Here is a 23,173-nt window from a genome sequence, read left to right on the forward strand (position 1 = left end):
TATTTAAAGCCCTCTTTTTTGTGCTTCAGGATCAATTTCCTTGAACGTTTCCATTAGTCGTGTCTTGCTTCTACTAATAATGGCGACATCGTCTGAATATGCAGTAAGTTGTACTGTTTTGGTGTTTATATGGCCGGTTACATTGGTTTTTCTGATGGCTGCTTCAAGAACTAGATTGAACAGCATGGTTAAAAGTGCGTCTCCCTGTCTTACCCCTATGTTGATGTTAAACAGGGGAGACAGTTCTCTATCTACTTTAACCGCGGCTTTTAAACCCTGCAACGTCATTTTTATAAGGCTGATATATTTTTTTGGTATACCTAGATTTCGGAGGTCTTCCAGCATTTTGTCTCTTTTCGCACTATCAAAAGATTGTTTAAAGTCTATTATTATGTAGTTCTATGTGGTATTCATAAGCTTTCTCTTGTATTGTTCTTAGTATAAATAAGTACAGTAGAGTACCGTACAGTTGTCTGTAGTGGCTCTATTTGGTCTGAATCCATTTTGATAATCACCAATTATATTTTCGGAGTATTTTGACAATCTAGTGTAGATAATGCCAGAAAGGATTTTGTATATTACATTTAGCAATGTAATTGGTCTGTAATACTGGCATTTCCTCTTATCTCTTTTTTTATATATTGGCTGTATAAGACCAACTGCCCATTCCTCCGGCATTTGCTCCTTGGTCCATACCAACTTTATCAGGTAATGGATTCTTCCCCAGAGTTCAAGTCCTCCATATTTCAACAATTCTGCCGAAACTCCGTCCGTTCCTGGCGCTTTACTGTTTTTTGGTTTCTTATTATTTGAACTACTTCTTCATAACTAGGATTTTCAATGTGCTGCTCCGCCGTAAAATATATTGTCTCGTTTTGGTCATTTCCATTGTCTGCATTTAGGTTTTCTCCAAAGTATACTTTCCATTTCATTATAACTTCTTGTTTCCCTGTTAGTAGTTCTCCGTCCTTGTCTTTGCATATTGTCAATTTTGGTCTCAATGACTGTGTGCTTTCTTTTATTCTTTTATAGAATTTTCTGCTCCCATGTCTGTTGCCAAGCTCTAGGATTTATTGTACTTGTTTTTTCAAAGCCTCTTTTTTTTTTCTTCTGCATATTGTAGTCTGCCTCTTTTCCTCTACGCAGTTCTGAATTCATCATCATACCATTCCGCATTTCTTTGCATTTTGGTTTTTCCGACAGTTTCCTCTGCAGATTTGGAGAGTATTTTCCCCACTACCAGAATTAAATTTTTTACCTTCTATGTGACTGAAAAATAAGACTCAGCACAATTTTAAGCCGTCACCCTTCCCGCGACCCACTAAAAGCTATTTTCCGTTTTTATTTATTTTTAGGTGGGATGCACACAATTTAAAAATTTCCAAGAAATTCACACGCATAGTTTCACCAGCACAGTTTTTCAGGAAAAACTTTTTATATACAGATGAGTTGAGTGTACATAACCTAAACATGCATTTTTTTTTTCGAAAAAACTGTATAACTTTTGTTAAGAGATGGTTGCAGGTTAAATTGTTTTCTATCCTATTTTATTTATTTAATCCAAAACTATAGTGTTTCCAGATTTTTTCGTTAGGTGTGCCATCTTTAAAAACCCAAAAATTGTTTTCTTGGAGATTTTTGGGGATTTTCTGCATTTTGTATACTTCAAAATAAATCATGGTTCTTTTATAGATTATATTTAATTTAAAGTAACTGTGTCCTTTAGGACATTCAAAAATTGGACGAAACACCTTTAAACCCGAACGAAACAATGTTTTTCAGTGTTTTTGCAAGTTTTTTTCTGAGTTATTCATATTTTTTGAGATCAATACAACCTCAATCCATTTTTCATTTTTGAAATGAAGCTTATATACTGGCATTGTATTTCTTTTTCCTATATAGTAAACTAGCGCCACAAGATGGCGTCTGTCTGGCGATGTCTAACAAAATACAGACATTCAATGAGAAGTAAAAAATTAAAAGAATATTTGTCAAAAGATTCGATTTGCAACGATTGTCAAAATTTCAAAGTCATAAATGTCATCCGATTAATAACAATATAGAATCATCTGTTCAACACACTCCTCATTTTAAATAATTTGATATAAATACAATTAATATTTTTGAAGATATTATTTCGTTTATGAATTAAATTTACTATCAAATGATATTCATTTATATTTTATTATAATTTATTATTTCGTTTGAATTTTACAGGTCTGTCAAAACGTCAGAAGTAAACAACGCATGCTTTGTTAATACGTCAAAGGATGGCGTTAACAGCAAACATAATAATTCATTTAATTATTTGAATATAGTATAATTTGTTTAAAATATAAATAATAAATAAATAATCAATTCAATTCAATTTTTAAAATATAGGAAACATAGGAATAAAGCTTTGCGCTAGTCTACTGGACCGGCTACTGTAATATCTTTTCTTTGCATCTTTTTTGAGGTCCCAAAATTGAAATTCTCAGGTAAATTCAGCATGTTCGTATTATTTTTAGAGGTCAGATCACTGACGACTGGACTAATACGCCATTGTGTCGGTTAAAATTTTCAATGTCTATAGTTTTTATGGTCAGTATTCATAGTTTCGTATATTCCCTATCATTAATAAACGTGTACATTATTTATTGTGTCGTACATACTGGACAAACACAACAGAACAAAAGCAGTAAATTGAATACAATAGTTTTTACATAACGTTTAATGTTTTTCAATGTATGTATTAACACGAACTGCATATATACAAATAGGTCGGTACATTCACATAATTTATTGTTTCAATCCTCTATGAGAATATTAAGCACGTAAATAGGACAATCGTTGCATACCACACCACTGGAATACAGCAAACATAATTATTATTGTTACTTGTTGCCAAGTAGAGAATTATAGATTGGTTTAACAGATCCTCTGCGTGTCTTTTCCGAGCTGCCGTCAACAAAATTACTATAGCCAATTTGATAGCCAACGCCCGATAATCGAGCTCGGCACATGAAGAAGAAGAAGAGAAAAGTATACTTTGCTAAAGTAGAAGCCACAGTTAGAATGCAGTGCAGGTTAGATAGGCAACGTATTTCTTACGGGAGAACGGCCGACCACGTTGCCGGTTTGCCACGAGCGGCGCATCAGGCTCGGATTTAAGAATCATAGCACTGGAATATACACGACAACAATTGCTTACGGTTGTATAGAGGACTATAGTCGGACAGTTGCCAGGTGCGATTTTCTAAATCCCCCACTTAGAAACTGAAATTCCCCCAAATTTAAGCTCAAATCCCCCAAACTTAAAATTTTGTCGCATAATTACAATTTTTATAAATTTGAAAAGACTGTAGACTGGAACAGACTGTACTATAATTTTTTGTACTATTTATACTAAAACAATGAATTAGAATAATTTTTTATACTAAAAAAATGAGAACAATTTACTTCACGATTTATAAAAACTGATGTCACCAGTGATGTCACTTATATTTAAAAATGAAAATTAAATTTAAAAAACAAAATTAGAAAATCGGCCGCCATTGATTACGTGTAGAATTATTGGGACGCCTAGGCTCTTAATTCCATTTGTTCTTTTATTAACTCAATAATTCCCAAATTTCTTAGCCTTCCGTTTTGGCTATATTCTGCATACAACGTAACTTTAATCCACAGCCGATATATGGAAGTACATGTTTCTACAACTTACATGATCACACGACGGTGGTCTGTAGGACAAAATGATCTATATTTCAAAACTAAAGGCCTATATTTTTGTAAAATATTTAGATAAGTACATTTTTTTGGATGCCTTAAAGGTATCTACTGAAAAAACCAGATATGTATATTATTTAGCCTTTTCTAGTCAGTTCTATCTACATTCGCAAATTTAATTAATGATGATCCCCTAAAATCTGCCACAATTTTTCACCCAAAAAATCCCCCATCCATTTTAGCTTATAAAAATTCCCCCAGACCCTTTGAAATTACCCCAAAAATGGGGGGAAATACCCCAATCTGGCAACTCTACGGACAATTTTCAATTAAAGGTGACTAATCTACAAACTAAACTAAACGGTAGCGGCAACCATGTAAAATGTCAGCAGTAAATTCTTACCGGATCATTTTTATTGTGTATGCTTCGCCCATGTAAATCAGTGAAAAAGTAAGATAATTCCCATAACATTTGCCCCGCAACAATATAAATTGTTATAATCTATTTCTAATGAGTGTAGAGTAATAAAATCTCATGAAGTATTCAAAAGCGCTACAGGGTAATCCGTCAATAATCCGTCAATAAATTCCGTCCGCATTGCAAAATTCTGTCGTTTCATAAAGAGCAGGTAGGTATCACCCTGTTTTAAGGGATTAGTCCATTGTTATCGACAGATAAACACTGAGCCAGAGGCGCGCTAGTGGGTTAATTGACAAAAGAATATGCATTCTTAAAAATCATATTAAAGGAAATAAAAATGTAATACAGCAGAACAGTGTTATTAAAAAAATATAAAATGTAACAATAAAATATATACGAACCGAAATCGGGAAATACTCACAAACACACACGAATGAACTTTACATATTGAAACACTTGTGGGGAGTTTAAATCAATTTATTCACAAAAACTACAAAAACTTTACTGGATACGTTATTACAATTCTACATCACTATAGTCTTCATCCGAAGAACTGTCATCATCCCCTGGTGTTATAATTATAGGGTCAACCACCTGATCGACCAAGTTGTCCAGTTCCCACATTTTATCTTCCTCTTTTAAAACATGCTGGATTGCTTTTTGCCAGTTTTCTGATGTGATTTCCATAATGGCTTGATCAAACAATACCTTGACATCTTTCATTTTAAATGTGGTATTGTGCCTTGCAACATATCCTTTAACTTGTGCCCATATAAGTTCTATGGGATTTAATTCGCAATGATATGGCGGTAGGCGTAGCACAGTTACTTTATACTTTTCTGCTACATCTTCTACGGCATATTTTATGAAGCGAGATTTATGTTGTTTTACTACGGCTAGTAGTTCCTTCTTTATTGAATTCGTCTCAAACTGAATACCTTTATTTGACAGCCAGTTAATAATTTCTTGCTTTCTCCAAGCTGAAGTTGGTACCTTCTCTATGCGCCTTGAATGGTAGCTTGCATTATCCATAACCACGACCGAATCAGCTGGAAGAAATTTTAACATTTCCCCGAAGTAGTCTTCGAAGACATCCGAATTCATGTCCTCATGATAATCTCCCGTCCGACACGACTCAAAGCTTAACAAACCTTCTTTTAAAAATCCTTCTTCGCTTCCAATGTGAGCAATTATAAGCCTCTTCCCTTTTCCCGAAGGCACTTTAATACCCGTCGAAAGGCCTTCTATGAAAGCTTGGCGAGCACTTGTTACATTTTTATCTTGCCACATTTTTTGGACTATATAACCTTCGTTTATCCACGTCTCATCAAGATAAAAAATTTTCTTGTGCTCTCTGCGGTACTGTTTTATAGTTCTCAAATATTTTCGTCTCCAGCAAATGATTTCATCACTTTCCAGTAATAGTGCCTTTCGATTGTGCTTTTCCCAGGAAAAATTCATACTTTTTAAAGTTTTCCATAAAAGTTTTCTGGATATCAAAGGAATATCGTTATCTTGGCTTATCTCCATTAGTATTTTGTCAAGGGTGGGTATTTCCTTTTTAAAATAAAACGAATGAACTTTTCTTCGAATGTCACGTTTGGTGTCTTCACCTAAGATTTTTATTGGTCTTCCTGATTTTCTCTTGCATGGACTTAACTGGCCTGATATCTTTCTTTCTCGCAATAATTTAAAAATCGTGGACTGTCCAATTCCAGTCATTCGGGCACATCGCTCAACACTTTCTTACACAGACAAACTAGGGTGATCGTGTTTTATGCAATCATATACATTTAAAATTATAACTTTTTCACTAACAGATAGCGGAGAATTTTTTACACCTCTTTTCTTTGGAGTAAATGTCGCCATTTTATAACTTTTTCACTATTTCTATATCACAATATTACTGTACGTTTAATTGGTGTAGTAACAATTACTAACTCGAATGTCGAATGATAATAATAAAATAAAAGAGGGATTATAATGAAAGTGTAAGTAAAACCTCATTACGCGTTATTAGTCTTCATGTTGATTTATTTTAGTTCTTAGTAATATTAGGAGGTGCGTCATACCCTTATCAGTTTCTTCTAATGCTTTTATTCGTTCAGTAAGGAAGTGAATTTGTTTTTATAAATAAAAATGTAATTAGCTTTAATGACCATAGTACATCAATTTTTGACGACGAAGTTGACATCCGTCCATTTGCCTACGCCCATGACGACACCGAAATTCAGGCAAATTTTATGACACTTCATGATTTATTACTCTACACTCATTTGAAACCAATTATAAACACAATAAAAACAATATAAACTTATCGATATTTTGCTGGTCTATACATATTTACGTTCTTAAAAAGAATGAGAATGAGAGAAATTTGATATTTTAGTTTATTCGTTGGACATTAAATATGTGCATAGGCGTAGTGTGATCTATTTCTTGGGAATATATTTATTAAATAGACTTTATTATTAACTTTAAAATAATTTTGAGGTAAGTAAAGTAAATTTGAGGTAAGTTTATTCTTTATATAGTATTAACCCATTAACGGCCGCTCAATATACAAAGAGAAATTTGACAATTAATTTATTAGATTGGATTAAAAACACATAAATTAAGACTAATTTACAACCAAAAAGATTTTTTTTCTCATTTTCAAGGAAAAGAGTTACAATTTTTAATAACGGAACATATTGTATCTTAAATGTAAATTAAATTTTAAGGTGAACATTTTCATTCGGGGTGTAGATGCATTTTACACCTTTTACATAAATAAATAGTATTACTTTTGCACATCCTACATTCTTGCACTATCGTCTCTTTTTGTAATGTGGCCAATAGGACCTGACATAATCTCTCCAGCTATTTCTTTTAGCTTGTTTAGTGATCTTCACGTGGGCATCATCTTTTTTATACTTAAGTAGGTTTTCTTGGTTTGGATGATCCCGTCTTCTTCTGACTGCTGGTTTGTCGAATCTGGTAAAGCAAAATTAGATTGACGTCCATATACTAAGTTTGACACTGATGTAGCGGTTTCTTCAATATTATAAATTATAAATATAATCTATGACAGCTCATGTTTTCTCTTATAATGTGCACTTCTTTATCCTCATCCTTTGACCAATGCATATCAACTTGAAGCAGAGTGTGAACCAGATAATATACATATGCTAATCATTTTTTTTTGACGTGACAACGTCTTAAATTAGGTTGTGGCTCGGAGTCACTCATAAAAAAGTGTAACGCCTGCTCACGTCTGTTACGATGAGACACCGAACGAGAGAGAGGCCCGCCGGACCGGCGAATGCCTTGCGTCTCTCTCCCACTCAAACATGATCGGTCCGCTGCGCGCGCAGCACTAGAGAATTAGGCGCGTTGAATCGGTGCGTGCTTGTGTCTCTGTCTTTCTCGAGCGTTCTTGGCGTTGGAAAACCGAGACAGCGTCATAATACAAGTTCACACGTGTGGTTAAAGTATCGTCAGCTGTGTCTGTATTGAAAATGTGGAGTGCTTAGATTCGTCATTTACAACAACTACAACAATAAAGGTAAATAATTGTACACTAATATTTCATTATCGTAAACTATGATTGATTGATTAATTGTTAGATTGACACAAAAGTTGAAAAACTGAGTTTATAGGTTATGTCATACTATTGACAAATGTTGATAGTGTTAAGTAAATTATTAGTTTAAATCACTCTGCAATCAATCGTAATTCAGTCGATTGAGAAGAAACAGCGCGTTTCAACTGCAAACAACTATTGTGCAATTTAATAATATTCATATCAATAAATATTCTACCGAGAAAAAGACGTTGTCACGTAAAATCTTCGCCCGTAAAACCGACTTTACAGGCAACCGATTTTTTAATCTATGTTATTCATTTCAAAATCGTGACGGTTATTCTGCGATGCATAAATAATTGTAAAATATAGAATGCTCTCAATTACTTTTTTATCAAAAAAGAGTGAAAAAACTTCAATATATGACTTGCTTTCATGGTTGGCTTTTATATTGTCTAAATATCAATCACACTGATGTTGAATTACTACTGAACACGAAGGAGTATCTGTTGTTACAACTTGAGACAAATTTGGATTTACTATTTTTGCCTGGTTTTTTACTTTGTACGTTTTATCTGTGGTTCAGAGGAATATCATAATCAGATAGTCAAAATTCCTAATCACTTATATTTCATATGTATCTGCAATATCCGATTTTATTGATTCTTCACAAATACTATTATCATCAATGTCTTCTACATCAGCAACTTTATAATCTAATCGCGGCGGCAAATAAACCACATTAAGTGAGTCAGCATTTTCACAATTTGAGTCTTCTTCTAACAAAGCTATTAACTCTTTTGTAGTTAGTAACATCTTCATTTCATATTTCGAGAATTTACTGAAATAAACAAATGCACTACTATATACACGCATTCACATGGTAATAGTTTACCTTACTTCATTTTAATTTAGATGAACTTCATAATATATTTTTATATTTATATAAACAAATAAACACAAGGAAACTTTCAAATTAAGTTAAAAAAAAACAAATATAACGTTTATAGCATACAGCAATTCTATAAATAGAGAACGATGTGTAATGACGAGATCGTATGTTAAAATTTTAGATTGTTTAGCCTAATGAAAAAATAAGTACTCTCTAATAAGAATAAAATTTTATTTTAATTTGTTAGACAATTATAAGATGCCTGTCAAAAGACACATGATAATTTAATAATATTTCAAAAATAATTCAGGAATGCTTTTTATTATTATTAAAGGATTATGGATGAAATGGACGTTTCGCCGAAATGGAAAATTTTAAAATATAGTAAAAAATTTCATTGCATACTTTTTTGAACAGGACAATTGTTCAATGAAATAATTTCGAAAATAGTCTAAAGAGTTTGTTGAAAAGTCCTGAGAAAATGAAATTTTTGATTGAATATATTTTGAATTTTTTTTTTAAATATTTCGTAAATTTTTGGGCAGGAAAACAGTATAATAAAAAGTTACCGCTTTTTGTGACGGTTTTTCGTAGTGGTGGAACAAACCTATTTTTAATTCAAAGTTATAAAATTTGATGCAAATCAATGGCGTCGAAATTTGATTAAGCATGGATGCATAAGTTAAATAAATAGCTCCGTTCGTACTCCTTTCCAACTTCCCCCTAACTATATCTTTTATGATGGTTTTAAGCCGACGGGCACGGTTTGAGTTTATGCAGTCTCCCTCTTAAGGATTGTTTTGAAGTATAATAACCGTAACCAAATCACCCATTTAACTGTTCTATATGCGTCTATATTCTTTGCACCTACCACTGTGCCGACATGAGCGGCATCGCTGCGCGCCAGAAGACCAACAGTGCATTCTAACTGTGGCTTCTAATATAGTAAAATTAGAAATGATCGGTTTTACTAGTACATACTATTTTACAAAATATTTGTAATATGCAGATAATGTACCTGTATCGTTTTATTGTAGTTCAGTGTTTATTATAAACAAAATGCTCCTCCTACAATAGACGTTTGATAAACTCGGAATGTTACAGTATAAAATGTTTTATTATAACATTTTCCTTATATTTTATGTTTTTATGTTGACTGATTAAAAGGGAAGTCAATTGTAATATAAACAAATAAAACGTCCTGTATATTATTTTTATATTAAATTAAACATTTTCGTACGATTAACAAATTATATGGGATTTGATATCTTTAACTTCAAGGCCAAATAAGATTAAAAATTACTGAACGTGGCCATTAAATTGATAACCAAAAATTAATTTATGCAAAAAATACAATGTGAACACTATTAATAAAAAAGCGAAAATTAAAGTAAAAAAATACTTAATATTAAATAAAATTGTTAAAAACTTACCTTTCGATTTTAGTACCATGATTGATTAGCCACAAATCGCACATAGATCGGGATACTAAACTTACGGCAATTAAGAAAAATAACCCACTTTCTTGACTGGTCCATCCCGGGCATGCGATTCCAAATAGTTGCGATAATTGAGAGAAGAATTTCTTGTCTACTTGTGCTTTGATTTTAGTTTCTCCTTTGTCCGATATTAAATATTTCACTTCTTCTTCTACCGCTTTTTGTACTTTTTTCCTGAAATAAAAAGAATACTTTAGTTTAGACCAATGGTTCCCAATATAACGGCCACATAATGATACCAGTCATACACTATAAAAGAAATATGGAGACAGAAATGATCCCATAGTAATGGAATAGTGGCAGACTTTACACAGTACTCAAGAAGAGACATATCTTCGAATGGTATTGTTACGAATATGCATTCGACGTAGCCCATAACAAACGAATTAGAGGTGGACTACTCCAAAATATTCTAGTACATAATAACTTTTATATATAAGTAGCTCCGATATTAGCTAAGGTAGTTGATAAGATATGTTCTTGCTGTAAACTTATAAATAAATATATTTATATAAATTAGGAACCGTTCGTTTTATTAAAATACGCTACAGTGGTGTCACGGTGTAAAGTAAAATATCCATTTAAAAATAAATTCAGCAGTGACTTTTGAGAAAAGACTTTTGAACTTTTGAAAAGTATAGTTCGTCGGGAACATCCGCGTAGTTCGGTAGTGACCTTTGTAAGAAAGAACATTTAAAAAAAAGTACGTATGTGCTTGACCAAAGATACTGCTAGTACAACTTTCAGTAAAACAGTGGCGTGAGTAACTAGAAGAACGCGATGAAGACTGCAGCGGGTCCAAGAAGATCCTTCAAGAACGACTGAAGGATTTTCTCATATCAGTGTTTTTTACTCAAATATATTATAAATATCAAATTACAGCGTTTGATCCAGAAATTAAAGAAGTACCATTTACCCTTAGTTATTATTTTACTGCCGTTTTACGAAGTTTTATGCAGACTTATTGCTATTCTGCACAAAAATGTCCGTGATTGTCTTATTGAGCAGTGATTCGCACTCTTAGTTAGTGCTGTAGATGGCACTAATGTCTAATTGATTTTAGTTGTTAGCTGTTCGTTTCTTATTAAAAACTAGTGATTTTGCAATTGATCCATTCAATTGCATCTACAATCACTCCACTTAATTTTTTCTGTCTTCCTCCTATTTAAGACAAAAGCGTAATTCTAGTTTGGCAATTTATTTGTTGGGAAAACTCGAGTTTTGTATTACATTTTTTACCGATCACCAAAATTCGCAGCCAATTTTTTAGGATCAACATAATTTTCAAAAGAAATAAAAATTAAATTTTTGGAATCATAAACTTCTTGCATGGGAAGGGCGGATCTTTTTACCTCCAGATAAATATTATTCTATCTGACAGATAGTTATTTGAAGGATAGACATTTATTTATAAAATAAAATGTACCCGTCTTTTCACGTCAAATTATGTTGCGATTACTTATCTGTAAGATAAATATAAAATTTATTTCGGAACACACCAATATTGATTAATTGTCAAAGAAATCACAATAATAAAATGCGTTAGGCTTTCACGGCCATCGTCTAACTTGTTAAACTGTTTATTCGGGCTGTTAGGCCGTTGTCTTCTGAGATTAGTTCTCGACGTTTCGCCAACACTAGGGGTTGGCATCTTCTGGAGATGTTACTGCTTCGCTTGTATGCTGAAACTGACGCCGCGTTGTACTGCGGAGGCCTTATTTATATTTTCTACTCCTAGTAGTTTGTAGTAGCTTTTCTTTTTTCGTGTTTTGCGGGAGAAAACCCACAAAAAGCTCCACAAAAACCCTTCCCGGTATCATTTCCGTTTTAAGCGAGTCCTCTTTTTCCCAATGGTTTCCTTGGCTGCTTGTTCTATAACTGATGCCACTTGCTGCCATGTTTGTTCTAACTCTACATAATGCTCTTCCTCTCCCAGCAATTGGAATCTGTTGCTTATTGCCACTTCTTGATAATCCAGTTATTTATTTAGTGTTTGTAGGTCTTCTATGTTCCATATTTCTCTTTTTTTCTTGTTGTTCCAGTTTCTGTATAATCGCGTTTTTAACTTACATTTAAACAGAAAGTGATCGCTGTCGCCGTCAGCTCCCCTCATACTTCGCGAATTAATAATGCTACTAGAGTGTCTTGCGTCAATGAGGACATGATCTATTTGATTTCGTGTTCTTCCATCATTTGAAGCCCATGTGACCTTGTAAATATCCTTTCTCTCGAATTGGGTGAATTTAACGATCATGTTATTAGATATTGCGAATTGTGTTAACCGGTGTCCATTATCATTTTTTGTGTCGTGCAAGCTATACTTACCAATTACTTCGGCATCTTCTTGGTTGGGGCATATATTGAGAACATTGTGAGATTGAACCACTTACCCTTGAGTCTAATATAGCAGATTCGTTCGTTTATTTATAAATATGCCGGTTTGTTGTATTCTAATGATTTCTCTTGAACTTGACTCATTATAAAAATAGCGTCGGTGCATGATCTTCTCGACCTAAAACCTTGTTGTTCTTCTGCCATAGTGTTATAATTTCATTCAGTTTATTAGTTATCACTTTGGTTTTTAATTTTAGTGTTGTGTTTAATAAATCCTCTGTAATTTTCCGGGTCCGATTTGTCTCCCTTTTTGAAGAGAGGAATATATAGGATGTTTCATCTCCATTCTTGAGGAACTTTTAATTTCTGGATGAGATAACGTGCTGTATTTTTTATTATACATGATCAAAACTTTTTTGGCTGTAAAGTGGTGCCTTCTTAATACACGGAAACATATTGAGATTCTGTGAATCTGTTTTTTAGCGTATTTTGGGCATTTTTTCCGTTTTCGATATTTGACTGACCAACAGTTGGCTGGTATCTTTCTCAGGACACTCCCGTCCTTGTTTCGAGAAAGGATCAGTTTGTTCTGTATATTCCCTTTAACCCTTCGTTCATCGGGTGACCATTCTGAAACACTTTCGGTCGGGTGGGGTCTGTGAGGACCAAAATGAAATACCGCCTCCCCAGCAACAGCATATATTTTATTGCTAATTTCGCATCAACGTATGTATTTTAAACAAATCATTTACTATATAATGTTTATTACAGAAACAATTCCAATTTTTTTTTAAGTTGTATTATATAAATTTTAGAAATGTTTACAATTTCAACGAATATTTTTTCAAATTTGTGAACAGCGACTAAATAATGAAAAAAACAAAAAAAAACATTTAAAACTTTAATTAGAAACAAACAAAGTACTACAAAAACATATATAAACTAAAAAATTAAATTGTGGACACAAACTACAGTGGTCAAACTTTGGTGGTCAAATTTTCTAAGCAATCTTTGCAGCATGTCATTATGTGGTCCATACATAGCCAGGATTTTCAAATTTTGCAAAAAAACGAGTTTTGCGTCTTTTGCAATATTTACAATTTCCTCTCTTACCTGGCTGGGGCTCTGGTACAACGTCGACCTCAATGCCTGAGAGTCTCAACGCCGAAGCACGCACAGCTATTGTCAAATGCGTGTCAACTGCTCTCCGTCGTATACTCTTCTGTACCAATTCCATACCTTGGTTTTTTTGTAATAATCTTCGCGTTTTGGAAAATTCTCCATCTGGGTTGTTGCCTTTGTAAATTACAAATGCATTAATTGCTGCGAGATTAAGGAGATTATAAACTACTACCATTGGCCAACGTTTCGTATTTCTGGAAACATTATATGATGTGATCATTCTGTCTACAACATCTACTCCACTCTTTGTGGAATTATAAACAGTAATTATTTCTTGTTTTTTCTGATCACCAGTATCTTCTTTGTGAGATTTCAAAATTTCAATCGTAAACCACTTCAAACAAGTTTTAATCCATAACTGACGTACAGACCACAGACAAAAAATTTGTATCGGTGAACTGACGTATTTTCTCGGAACAACCGAACAATCCAGTTCTCAAAAATGCACAGGGTTGCTAAGTGAAACAAGATTGCAAGAAAAATACAACTAAGAAGCAGTGCAAATATTGTTACACATTTGATCGGGTGGGGTCTGTCAGGACAAACGGCCATGCAGCAGCTATTTAGAAATTTCAAAAATAGTTTTGTATAAAAAAAAGTGGTATTTAGTTTCTAGGAAGGTACTGAAAAGGTAAAAATTAAAAAAAAAATAAAATGAGAGAATTATCCAAAATTTTTATTTTGTCGTAGACTCAGACCACATCCGATGAACGGAGGGTTAGGTGAGATCTTTTAACATCGACCTCGTGTCGCATCAGTTTTAAAATTTAATAAATTCAATATGTAATCCAAGAGTTGTTAGACCTTACATGTGGCTAGTTCCAATTACTAATGATGTTTTCACTGATAATAGTCTGAAAAACCGAAAACGTTCTGAAATTTTTAATCCATTTGGATAATTTCAATTTTATAAATTTTTTTAAATATAAATAATAAAATATATATAATATAAAAATAAAAAATATAAATAAAGTCGTTTATTTCATTGTAAGTTTTTTGAATATAAAGGCTCTAGTAAGAAATAGCTAACAAACTGGAACTTCTTTAAACCAAGCAGTCGTTTTAATCTAAATATGTTCCTGATAGTACCACTTTACCATACTATTTATTCGATTCATTCAGTTTCCTATCTATTACAATTAGTAGCACAAACACTAATGTGGTTTTAATATGCATAATATTTGTGTCATGATAACATGTTATTAATACCCTGTTACCGTTTAAAAGTTCCTTGTTTATATATTTTTAATTATGAGTCCGCTAGATGCAAAACTCTGTATTTGCAAAAATTGTAAAAATTGAGTTTTAGCTGACAGTTATTTGTCACATGTTATAGCTATCTGTTGATGTAGAAATTCAGCAGCAAAGTAAGGTATTTACTAAGAAAAAGGCATTAGAAATCTTGAATCAGACGCAAAACTCTGTATTTGTCAGCCTATGACAGTTGCATAACTGTGTAATTGCAATTGGCCAATCACTTACATTGTTTGAGTCACATGACACGTCTCATGTGCACATGTCAATTATTCCATCATTTGCCATTACCGGTTTCACTGTTTGTTATTTGAGTACTAAAACTAAAAACACCAAGTTTATTGCAAATAATTAACATTATGGATCTTCATGTGCATATTAGACCTTGTGAAAAAGGAAAAGGGAGAAAACGAGTTGTAAAAACAGAAAAATGTAAACGAAATGTAATGAAACTTAAGAGGTAAGAGGTGTCTACAATTAACTAGATAGGTTTGGGACTTATTGTCAATATTTTTAGGCATAAACCTACGGATTTTCCCGGTTTTCCCACCTGTAACCATACAAAGAAAGTGTATTGTTGTATAGATTTAAAGATGCGAGACATTCAGCGTTTCCATAATAATCTGTATTCAACAACTGACAAAATAAAACAAGATATTTTTTTGCTGAAATTTTGTGAAGGTCAAAAGCCCAAGAGATCAGGTACAAACCTACATGGAATTTCAATTAAATATTTTGTTCCTACAGTAGAGGGTGGACTTTTAAGAGTATGCAAGACAGCATTTCTTGGAATAACTCATTTAAGTTCTGAAAGAATAGAGCGTGTTGTAAGAACGTTTGTTATCCGGGGTGAAATACCAAAAGAGAGAAGAGGGGGAGATACAACAAAAGGTAGATTTGATCCAATAAAATTATCTATCCAAACATTTATGGGGCGTTTGAACGGTGCAGAGAGTCATTATAATAGAGGACGATCGACTAGATTGTATTTACCATGTGATCTGAATTTTACAAAGCTTTACAGAATGTATTGTCAACGTCATCCACATCATTCCGTAAAGTTATCATATTTCCGAACATACGTTAATGAACACTACAACATATCATTCGGCACTCCCTTAGTAGATGCTTGTTCTGCGTGTCTCAGAGCGAAGGAAATTTTGAGAGAAGAAAATTCAGAAGAAGAAAAGTTAAAGGTTATAACACAGCAGAGAGTTCATACGTTAAGAGCTAAACGCTTTTATTCTTTGTTAAAAAATGAATCAAATCATAACATACAAATATTTTCTTTTGATTGTCAAAAAAATCTCTCTTTGCCAAAGCTTCCCGACCAGGCGGCTTATTTCTCACAGCAAATAAATTTTTATAATTTCACCATCGTGGCTGGAAATTCGAAATCCCATCTTTCTTCTGCAAATGTGACGTCATAATTATGTGTGGCTGGAGTTTGAACATCCAAAAGATTCAAATGCTGTTGCCTCTGCTGTACATGATACTCTCATAAAATTTAACTTTAAAAATCAAATCGAAAAAGTTCACCTATTTGCAGATGGATGTGGTGGACAGAACAAAAATAGCACGATGATGTCTATGATAATCTACTGGTTGGTTTATGAAGCACCTGGTCACATCAAGGAAGTGGAGTTTACGTTTCCTGTTGTTGGTCATTCCTTTTTGCCACCAGATAGGATTTTCGGTATGATAGAAAGGGAGATAAAAAAGAAGAACGTTGTAATAAACAGAAAAGAATATGAAGACATAATTGGAAAACACTCAAAGGTGCTGAGACTTGGTAAAGACTGGCAGATATCAGACCGGAGAAAGACGAGTGACGTTGTTGTTAAAAAACCTTCCCAGTGGCATTTTAAATGTAATGCAACGAAACGATTTATATTTTCTAAGGACAAAGATTATATGGCTACGGTAAGGGGGGAAATATTTTATCGTTCTGACATAGGGTTCAGCAAGTCTATAATACGAAAAGGGAAAAAGATTTCTTTATTGAAACCAAAGTTACAACAGATTGGATGTTCATTGAAAGGAGATAAATCGTCCATAGACACTCTCCTTAGAAACCATTTTGGTGAAAATTGGAGAGACCAGCCGGATCTCAAATTTTATAAAATTATAGATACTGGCGTACAAGCAAATAATAACGAGAGTGCTGCAGAAAATGATCATATTGATGATGAGGACCCAGAGGAACTTAGAGTTTAGGAATTAATATAAATATATACATATTATAATTTGTAATACCTTTTGTACTTTGGATAAAAATAAACTTCACTAAAAGTTTGCTTCCACATGCTTTCTTCCTTATTCCTAACACACTAGGTTTAGAAAACAGACTAATATAACAACCACTAATATCGTTAATGGTTGACTATTATCATGTATTTGCAAATGTTAGTTGCATAAATCTGTATATACATAGTTCACTTGCAAAACTCGGTATTTTCAAATTTTTCTTCCTTTTCTAGCAAACCCAATAACTTTTCTAAGAAAAAAATCATTATATTTTACCTAATAAAGCATTTATCTATCACAAAAAAGTGCCGTTTATTATGTCTAAGGTTTTTTTGCAAAATTTATCAGTTTTTTGAAAATAACTCAGTTTGACTTATACAGTAAATACAAAGTTTTGCATCTAGCAGACTCTTATAACCGTATTACTTTTCAATGAATAATTAATTCATTGAAATTATATATTAAACTACGTCGTCATAATTGTTTAAATATCTTTTCCACATAATTTGAATCATTCAAACGCAACATATATCAAAATAAACTACATGTAAAAGAAAAAATAGTTCTGGGCATAAATGTGAAACAACGTGAGCTTGAGTACTTCGGGCACGTGATGCGGAACGAAGAAAAATATCGAATTCTTCAACTCGTTATGCAGGGTAAAATATTTGGCAGGAGGGGATCGGGACGCCGTGTCTCGTGGTTGAAAAACCTCCGACAATGGTTTGGGATGACCTCCGCGGAGCTCAATTAATTTTTTCTAAGTTACAGAGGTTTAAAGTGTCAGTTTTTAGTCCATGCTTATTTTCTACCACTTCATTATATGTATATGCAAGGAGTCCAGTATTATTCCATTACGCGTTGGGTTTGATGCTTCCGCAGACGCCTCTAGGTTTCCGTATTTAAACGATACCTTATTTCCAGGTCCAAAATTACAAAATGATGTAAATTTTAAAATTATTACTTAAATTTACGTATCATAAATATCTCTTCACTGCAGATATTAAATCCATGTTTACACAGATTCATATCGCTACTGAGCAACAAAGATCTGGAATCTCGAGGAACCGGATTTACCTGTGGCGAAATCTATACTTGATGCTTATGTAAATGATGTGGTGTCAGGAAAAGATTCTTTACAAAATAGTATTCTCGCTATAAAAGAATTAATAACTTTATTGAAACGTGGTAGATTTGAGTTATGTACTGCTCCTCAATTAATCTCTCTAGCTAATATTCCCGTGGATCATATTCTGCAACAGTCTCTTTCATTTGACTTAGATCAATCTTTGTTGAAGGTAATAGGACTTGGATGCAATCCATCAACTGATGATTTCTTTTACAAAATTCTATCTTTCCAAGCATCCTACTATTAAGTCAAATATGGTGCTTATGGTGTTCTTAATCCTGTCACTTTCATAGTGAAGACTATTATTCAGCGTCTTTGGCTACTTGATTTAGATTGGGATGCAACTCCACCTTTGGAAATTACTTCAAGGTGGGAACAATTTAAAATTGAATTGCCTATTCCGACTAAGTTTTCTATACATCGTCATATTCCTTTAAATTGAATTGTTTTCTGTGAATTTCATGGTTTTTGCGACGCCTCTTTACGTAGATCTTCTGCTGTTACATACCTTAGTGTTTTTTATGATACACGAGTCATCAAAACTTATTTTCTTTTAGCTCGAACAAAGAAGTCTCCTACAAGAGTACAAACTATTCCTCGTTTAAGCTCGATGCAGCAGTAATTCTTAGTAAATTAATATCTTATTTACTGCAAGTTCTTACTATCCCGTTTAGTAGAATTCATGCATGGTCAGATTCGACTGTTGTCCTTCATTGGATTAATTGACAGCAATATAAATGGAAAACCTTCGTAAGTAACAGAATTTCTTTCTTACAGGGTTGCTTCAAAACACTGGCAACATATTCCTTCTTCATTAAATAGTGATGATCACGAATCCCGTGGACTTTTACCTGAGCATTTCTTAAATACTCCCGCTTCACGGGTGGGTCCGGAGATCCTTCGCACTACTGAAGATAATTGGTCATTCTCCTTATCCGATTCTATCGAACATAATGTGGAGTTAAAACAGAAGAGTTGTTTTTTATCTTTTCCATTTGATGAATTCGTCTATAACGCTCTATTCGTCTATAAAATTGAAACGCATCTTTTCATATGTTCTTAGATTCATTGGTAACCTAAAATTAGCCAATCAATAAACAGTTGGAAGGCTTTCTATTCAGAAGCAAAGTAATGCCACTAACCAACTACTTAATTAGATTATGCAACAAGGATTTCTGAAGGAGGAAATAGAACAGGTTAAAGATAATACTGCCAAATTCAAATATTAAAAAAAAATTAAATCCCTTCTTTAATTCATATAATCTCCTGAGAGTGGGCGGAAGACTTAGCCTTCCAAAGGTAATTTTATCAAATTGCTTATTTCGGAAACTCATATTGAAACTACATATACATGCAGACATTCGAAGTACGCACTTCGCCTTGTCACAAAACTTTTGGATAATTTCCTCCAAACGTATTATTCGTAATGATCTTTTAAAATGTCTTTCCTGTTAAAGACTAAAATCTCAAGATTATCAGTCACCAATGGGGGCTTTTCCCGAGCCACGAATATCCATTTTCTTACGATGTTGTTAACCTTGGTTAGTCCTTTTCTGATATGTCCAATAAGCTTAAAATGCTAAAACGAACCAAGGCCTATATTTGCCTGTTTGTATGCTTTGCCACTAAGGCTTTGCACTTAGAGTCTGACCTTAGTAGAGGCATTTTTAGTCTTATTCAGACGTTTTATAGCATTTCAAGAATGTTGCTCTGTTGTCTATTCTGATTTCTGAACGAATGTAATAGTCACAAGATCCTATCTAGAAGATATTGAGTCACATTTTGATACAAACGACATCATTACATGGCATTTGAATCCTCCTGCAGTAATTTAATACATTACTTGTACAAAGAGAGACTGTTTTAAATGGTCGTCCTTTATGTCCTCTCAGTAATGATCCAAATGATTTTTAAGTGTTAACACCTAGCATTTTATGACACTAGAACCTTTAAAGATAATTCCTGATCTGGAGTACAGTGACGTTCGTTTAAATAGTTGGCAATTCTTGCAACGATGACATGCAGACTTTTGGCGAAGATTAAGCAGAAAATATTTACATACTCTTTATCAACGCACGAAGTGACATAAAAATGAGGGTAATCCTAATATAGGTACTCCCATACTAATCCGTAATGACCAGGCCTCCCTTACAATGGCAAATGGGTCGGATTAAAACGTACTTTATTTCGGTCAAGACGGTATTGCTCGCTTAGCTATCGTACAAACCGCAAAATCTGAACTGATGCGACCTTTGGTGAAGCTACGCCCTCTGCCATATATTGACTAAAAATGCAAATATGCTTCTTGGTGGGTGGGAATGTTCCGTCCTTTCCCCATATTTTTAATTTTTGTATTAAGTATTTTTTTATTATTTTCATTTTATATTTAATTCTTTTAAATAATTAACGTGTATCTATGTCTTATATAAGTAAACTAATACGGTCCTGTAGACGCCGCCCCTTATTTTGGCGTACTCACACTAAGTATTAGTATAACCCCTGTGTGAGACACTCCAGTGTGTGTAAACGTCTACCCCCAGTATAAACAAACGCGGTACTAACAGTCCAGAGATAGTACATAGTCCGGTGCACTGCAAGGAAGAAGATTCATTCATCGTCACAGGTACTGTTTACACTTTAATTTGCATACACACACAATATTGAAATTAATTGACAAATTGTCAATTAATTGTCAATAAAACCTGTAAATAAACATTTGGATAATTGTTAATTCTCATTATTATTTAATACAATTATACAGTCCTATTTATAGATCAGTAAAATGAAACTGATGATTCAACAATTTATATTTCAGAGATTTATTCATGAATAAGTTATATAATTAAGTATAATATATATATATATATATATATATATATATATATATATATATATATATATATATATATATATATATATATATATTAGCTATTAATTAGCTAATTAATTGCTTGGTGCATCTCTGACTTTTAATATCGCATTAATATATATATATATATATATATATATATATATATATATATATATATATATATATATATATATATTGTGACGATTGGGGTTTATAGAAAATAATTTATAAGTTATATACTTACTACATAATATTAGATATAAAAAAGTATTTGATTATTTTAAGAAGTTATATACTAGAGAATTTAATAAAAATATATTTATGTGAGGGCATTTTTAATAAATTAGCATATAATAATTGTAAAAAGTTGTATTTTAATGTTGTAAATAGATTTAAGTGAGCCATGTGCATAGGCAACCAAAAATACTCTCGAAGTGACAGATACAAATTAAGAATTATAAGAAATATAAAGTGGGGTTATATTGTTTGAAATGTGGATTTTATTAAATTAGAGTGTTAGTTACTAATTTGAATGTTTATTCTGATCTGAAAAGCCTAAATGTCAACAAAATTATCAAGGGAACATAAACGAATTCTCCAGAGTGCAGAGTGTGACCATTGTTTACGGTCGAACATTCTGGAATAATGATTATGTCGGTGGATGGAACAGATATTTTTTTCGAGAACATCGATATCGAAGAAATAGAACAAATTGGAACATGATTTCTTACCAGATGGTTCTGGAATATCCAAAAAGATATAAATACCCGTGATTTGGATTCAAGATGGCAGTTTTTAGTCAGAAGTCAGGCCAGTTCATTATGAAAGTTAGTAGACACATTTAGTTAGTGTAGTAAATTGTTCAGAATTTTCAAGAAGTCAGTCAGAAAAGTTTAGTAAGAAATATGAAAGTTAGTTGGAGTCAGTGAATCAAGTACAAATAGTCCAATTGTTTAATATAATTAAAAAAGGTATATTGGAAGAAATTAAATTATGTTATGGTTGGAGATTAGTATAAATCAACTTATAATAATTGGATATTGGTATATTGAAAAGAAGAATAAATATAAATGCTGTTTGCTGGTTTGCTTGGTGGTATATAAATGCTGGTGAAGAAAAATATATCTTAAATTGGTAGAAGCTGATAATTGGAAAAAGAAATTTCACAAAAACAAGGATAACCGAAGTACGAAGACTTTCAGTGGTGATTAGAATATATATAGTGGAAAACAGTTCATTTAGGCATTCAGTGAAAGAAAGGTACAAAATTTTGTTAATATAATTTAGTTAGTGTTATAACAATTTCAATTTTGAAGATAGTTTGTTTAAATTTAACATTGTCTATAGAATTTAATTAGTTTTATAAGAACATCAATTTAAAGATAGTTTATTTTAAATTTACATTGGCTAGGTTAGATATATATGTGTGTTTCATAATAGTTATAATAAAGATAATTTAAAAAAGTACTTACAAGCTAATTCTTTGAGAACGGCGATAAAAACCCTATATATTATATTATTAAAAATACTCATTGCTCATCATTCAAACAAAAAACACATCATAACAATTTGGCACCCAACGCGGTGGCTCTCTATTTAAAAGAATTAGTTTGGGAAGATAAGTGCTCTCATATAATTAAATTAATTATCAGTAGAAAGAAAAAGTATAGATTTTAATTTTAATTATATTTGAACAAGTAAAGTCTCAAAATGTCTCAAGGAAAGGAAGGTACAAGAAGCAAAAAGAATGAAGAAGATGTGGAAGTAGAAACACAACCTATACAAGAGGAGAGTTTAGTTCAAGTTCCACAAGATACTGCAGAAATGAATCCAGAAAGAGAGGAAAATGTCAATATGGCAGCTTTGATGTCATTAATGATGCAGATGAACAAGACAATAGAAGAGAATTCAAAAGAAGTCAAAGAAGACATAAAAAAAATGGAACAGAAAATGGAAGAGAATACGAAGAAAATGGAAGAGAATACGAAAAAAATGGAAGAGAACACGAAAAAAATGGAAGAGAATTATAGAAAATTAGAAAAGAAAATAGAAGATAATAATAATAAAATTATAAAGCAAATAGAAAAACAA

General features: G+C 32.5%; 1 protein-coding gene across 1 annotated transcript in view; it reads right to left on the reverse strand.

Annotated features, from left to right (window-relative positions):
• Abcd3 (ATP binding cassette subfamily D member Pmp70) overlaps positions 1-23,173 on the reverse strand; it is a 92,951-nt gene that overhangs the window by 61,631 nt on the left and 8,147 nt on the right. Inside the window, exon 2 of the mRNA XM_072532537.1 lies at positions 10,020-10,259. Coding sequence (XP_072388638.1) covers positions 10,020-10,259 — 240 coding nt within the window. The remainder of the gene's footprint in view (positions 1-10,019; positions 10,260-23,173) is intronic.

This window comes from Diabrotica undecimpunctata, chromosome 5, assembly GCF_040954645.1.
Source record: "Diabrotica undecimpunctata isolate CICGRU chromosome 5, icDiaUnde3, whole genome shotgun sequence".
NCBI classification, from domain to species: Eukaryota; Metazoa; Arthropoda; class Insecta; order Coleoptera; family Chrysomelidae; genus Diabrotica; species Diabrotica undecimpunctata.